Source organism: Ctenocephalides felis, unplaced genomic scaffold (genome assembly GCF_003426905.1).
Source record: "Ctenocephalides felis isolate EL2017-DRISC unplaced genomic scaffold, ASM342690v1 CF-g0.4_SCAFFOLD_00495, whole genome shotgun sequence".
NCBI classification, from domain to species: domain Eukaryota; kingdom Metazoa; phylum Arthropoda; class Insecta; order Siphonaptera; family Pulicidae; genus Ctenocephalides; species Ctenocephalides felis.
Window position 1 is genome coordinate 273 of NW_020536649.1, and position 3845 is coordinate 4117.

The following is a 3845-nucleotide window of genomic DNA, read 5'->3' on the forward strand; positions in this document are numbered from 1 at the left end:
AGAATTTTTTTTTGTATATCGAGCATAATTCAGAGTTTAATTTTATATCTGGCTAAAGTTCTAAATCTCACTTATATACTTTAAATAAATAATTTTAACTTTGCAATTCAGTTTATATAATTCTCATAAATATTAGACAATGTTACAGTTTTATTTATAATAATCTATTTGAGAACATTTAATATCCTTCGAATATTTTGTTATGGTACGGGAAGTTCCTGCAATTTGCCTTAAAGCACCATGCCATACACCACTAGTTATTCATATATTCATATTTCGAATTTCGAAATATCCTGAATACTAAGTCGTCAAGATAGAATGTCTAATCAATTTATCGAAAGTGTACTTGCAGTTTTCTTGAAGAGTTGAGCAAAGCTATTTCTTATTTAAATTTTTAAGACAAGATTAAATTCCAAATCATGAGTGGTTTTCGATAAGATATCTAAATAGATAATAACTCATGCAGATTCACAACACAAAATGGTCTACCAATGCTCATACTCGTTCCAAGGTCAACAAGACATTCAACTTATCAAACGAAGTGCACAGCGCAGTCAGTGCATGTCTGGCTTTTGGTTTGCGAACACATTCATTCACAATCGACCCAGTTCTTATATTTGTTAAACCGTTTGTTAAAATTCGCAAAAATAAAAATTTGCAAAAAATGCCTTTAAAAATCAAAAAAGTGTTAGTTAGCGACGCTGTCGATGCAGCATGTGTGGAATTACTAAAGCAACATGGCGTCGAAGTGAAATGTCGAACAGGAATGACGCCTGCGGAGCTTCTGCAGGAGATCCCTGCTCATGACGGATTGATTGTTCGCTCCGATACGAAAGTAACACGCGAAGTAATAGCTGCAGCTACTAATCTCAAGGTGGTCGGCAGAGCCGGAGCCGGCGTGGATAACATCGATATACCTGCAGCAAGCGAACGAAATATCATCGTGCTTAATACACCAGGGGGTAATTCAATCAGCGCCTGCGAACTAACGTGTACGTTGATGGGGTGTCTCGCACGTCATGTAGTGCCCGCCGGTGCGTCTATGGTAGCTGGACGTTGGGATAGAAAAATCTATTCAGGAAATGAATTGTATGGTAAAACGCTGGCCGTTTTAGGTTTGGGGAGGATTGGATTGGAAGTTGCAAGGCGTATGAAAGTCTGGGGTATGACTGTAATCGGATTCGATCCAATTACTACAAAAGAGCAAGCCGAATCAGCCGGTGTTACTAAGATGGAGTTAAACGAGATTTGGCCTTTGGCTGATTACATAACAGTGCACACTCCATTAATACCGGCAACCAAGAACTTGGTGAACGCCGAAGTACTTGCAAAATGCAAGCGCGGCGTGAAAGTCATAAATGTCGCTCGCGGTGGAATCATAGACGAAGAGGCCGTATTGAAAGCTCTGGAATCTGGCCAATGTGGTGGGGCTGCGTTTGATGTGTACCGTGAAGAGCCGCCAAAGGATGATGTCACTAAACGCTTGATTGCTCATCCTAAGGTAATCGCCACACCACATCTTGGCGCAAGTACCTCGGAGGCCCAAGTGAGAGTCGCGGTTGAGGTCGCTGAACAATTCATCGCTCTTGCCGGCCTGTCATCGAAGTACACAGACTACAATGGTGTCGTTAACCGTAATGTTTTAACAGCGGCTTTGGGCTAAGGCAACTTTTGCAATCTTTTAAAGGTGCTATTTTATTTCATATGATCATCAATGTTATTTTTGTTAATAAAATTGTGAACATATACGCAAATCCATTAAATTAAACTTTTGAAAATGTGTTCATTTATGTAATTTTAATCATTCATGTAATTAAATGTGCACACATTTATAAATAAAAATTTATATAATAAAGCTGAATACAATGAATTTGATATCTTGAATGCTGCTATTTTACTTACTTTCAGATATTTTGTGTCGAAAGTATTTTTTTGTGACGTATAATTTAAATAACTAAAGACAACATTCATTTATAAGACAATCTTAAAAAAAATTATCGGTACATATGAATAATCTTCAAAAGAATAACTAAAAACTATCCTCTTAATGTTTGTATTAATTATTGTATTAACTATTACATAAAATATTCCAAAGAAAATCTTAGAAAAAGCGCATGTAGTTTTTTTATAAACATTGAAATGATTACTATTAATAAATATATTTTGATTTAATAAATTACATGTTATTAGATAGATTATTTTGTTAATATATTTTCAACAAATAAATAACTAGTCAAGTATCAGTGCAGGACAACATTTTACACAGTAACAGTATATTTACGCTCTAGTCGAAAATATTTAACGACATTTGTTTCATTTCATATTTTCAGTACATATATTATTTACTGGCAATAGTCTTCTATAATAATATAAATTATAATATACATAATAAATACATAGATAGTTTAATCACAGAAACGGATGCTTTCAAAATTAAAAAATAATTTGTTTTAATATTTAATAATTAACATACAAATTTTACAACTCAAACGCCTTCATTTTAAGTTAATATTTTGAGCCTTGGTCATAAATTTTGAATGCGAAAAAATAGGAAATAATTTTTACAGAAATCTTCGAATTTAATTGTATTTGATAAAAAACATAATAAATGCGACAGTTCTGTTCGAAAAAACTACTAGAGAAAAAATTATATATGTATTTATTCATGTATTTATATTTATTTGTTCACCTTAAGTTAACAAGTTATAAGTTAAGAAGTTTGTTATCGCCAGAAAATCCGAAACTCCAGATTCATGCTTGCTCGACGATTCAAGTGCTTCTCAATCGTTTGACTCCAAATTTTTTACTTATGTAAATGCCAAACGGCTATGTACATTAATGGGCAATTTTTGAATAAAATAACTATGTATTGTTACCAGTCTCGCTGCCCATGGTAACATGTAACAAATAAGCGTACGTTAAAGATTTGATATTCTCGGTGCACTTATTTTATTTTGATATGTTATGTTTTCTTGATGTTGGCTGTCAATATGTTCGTAAGTCTCGAAACTATCGAAACATATTTTTGATACACTCAGGTGCTAAATCTTAACATTCAAATAGTGCAAATGTCAAAATAACATTAGTTTGACTTCTCGCCTGTGCTATTGAAAAGTACATGGCTAAGAATAGCTCTTATTCTGAACTGCTTTGTTATAGCCATGTTGCCATATAAAATAATATATATTTAATTTCTATAGTGTTAATAAAATTTTCAATGAATAAATGCGATATTGCTTTAAGATGTGAAACCGAGAATTGGCCCATTAGTTTGTATATATCTAAGAAAGTTCTTATGACAACTTATTTTATAGATAACAAATAACTATCACTAAAATCATCAATATTTAATGAGCTTTTCAGAAATAAAAAGCAGGTCAAGCCTTGATACGATTACAGTAAGGTTATTTTGTAATGTTTCTTCATAAATTTTTATCTTATATATAAAAATGGATCGCAAAATGTGTTGGTAAGCGCATAACTCAACAACGCCTGGACCAATTTGGCCAATTCTTTTTTTAAAATGTTCGTTGTAGTCCAAGAATGGTTGTTACGGCGAGAAAAAAACGAATAATTGCCGGGAAACCCTAAAAACAGCCCTTTTCTTCTTTAATCGAGTATCCAACCAACGCATTTTGTAAAAAAAACAATGATCTATGTCATGACATTTTGTGTAGTTTTTGATAATCTAATTTTGAATATATTTATATAAACATAGAAATATCTTTCTATTAATCAAGCTATATCAATTTGCTAAAAACATTGATGTAAATTAATTAAATTTCAAAATTCAAGAACAAATTACAGGCGAATCAGTTGATTCGGCAACTAACCAAGAGACGATC

The 3845-nt window shown here is 32.5% G+C and overlaps 1 protein-coding gene across 1 annotated transcript; it reads left to right on the forward strand.

Annotated features, from left to right (window-relative positions):
• The first annotated feature begins 538 nt into the window (after positions 1-538).
• On the forward strand, positions 539-1769 carry LOC113365621 (D-3-phosphoglycerate dehydrogenase-like). The gene has a single exon (XM_026607136.1). The coding sequence runs from the start codon at positions 665-667 to the stop codon at positions 1661-1663; it is 999 nt and encodes a 332-aa protein (XP_026462921.1). The 5' UTR covers positions 539-664; the 3' UTR covers positions 1664-1769.
• The last annotated feature ends 2076 nt before the right edge of the window (positions 1770-3845 follow it).

Bases quoted from the DNA above. Each gene is read 5' to 3' on its own strand.
- LOC113365621 (XM_026607136.1), top strand. From the start codon at position 665: ATGCCTTTAAAAATCAAAAAAGTGTTAGTTAGCGACGCTGTCGATGCA.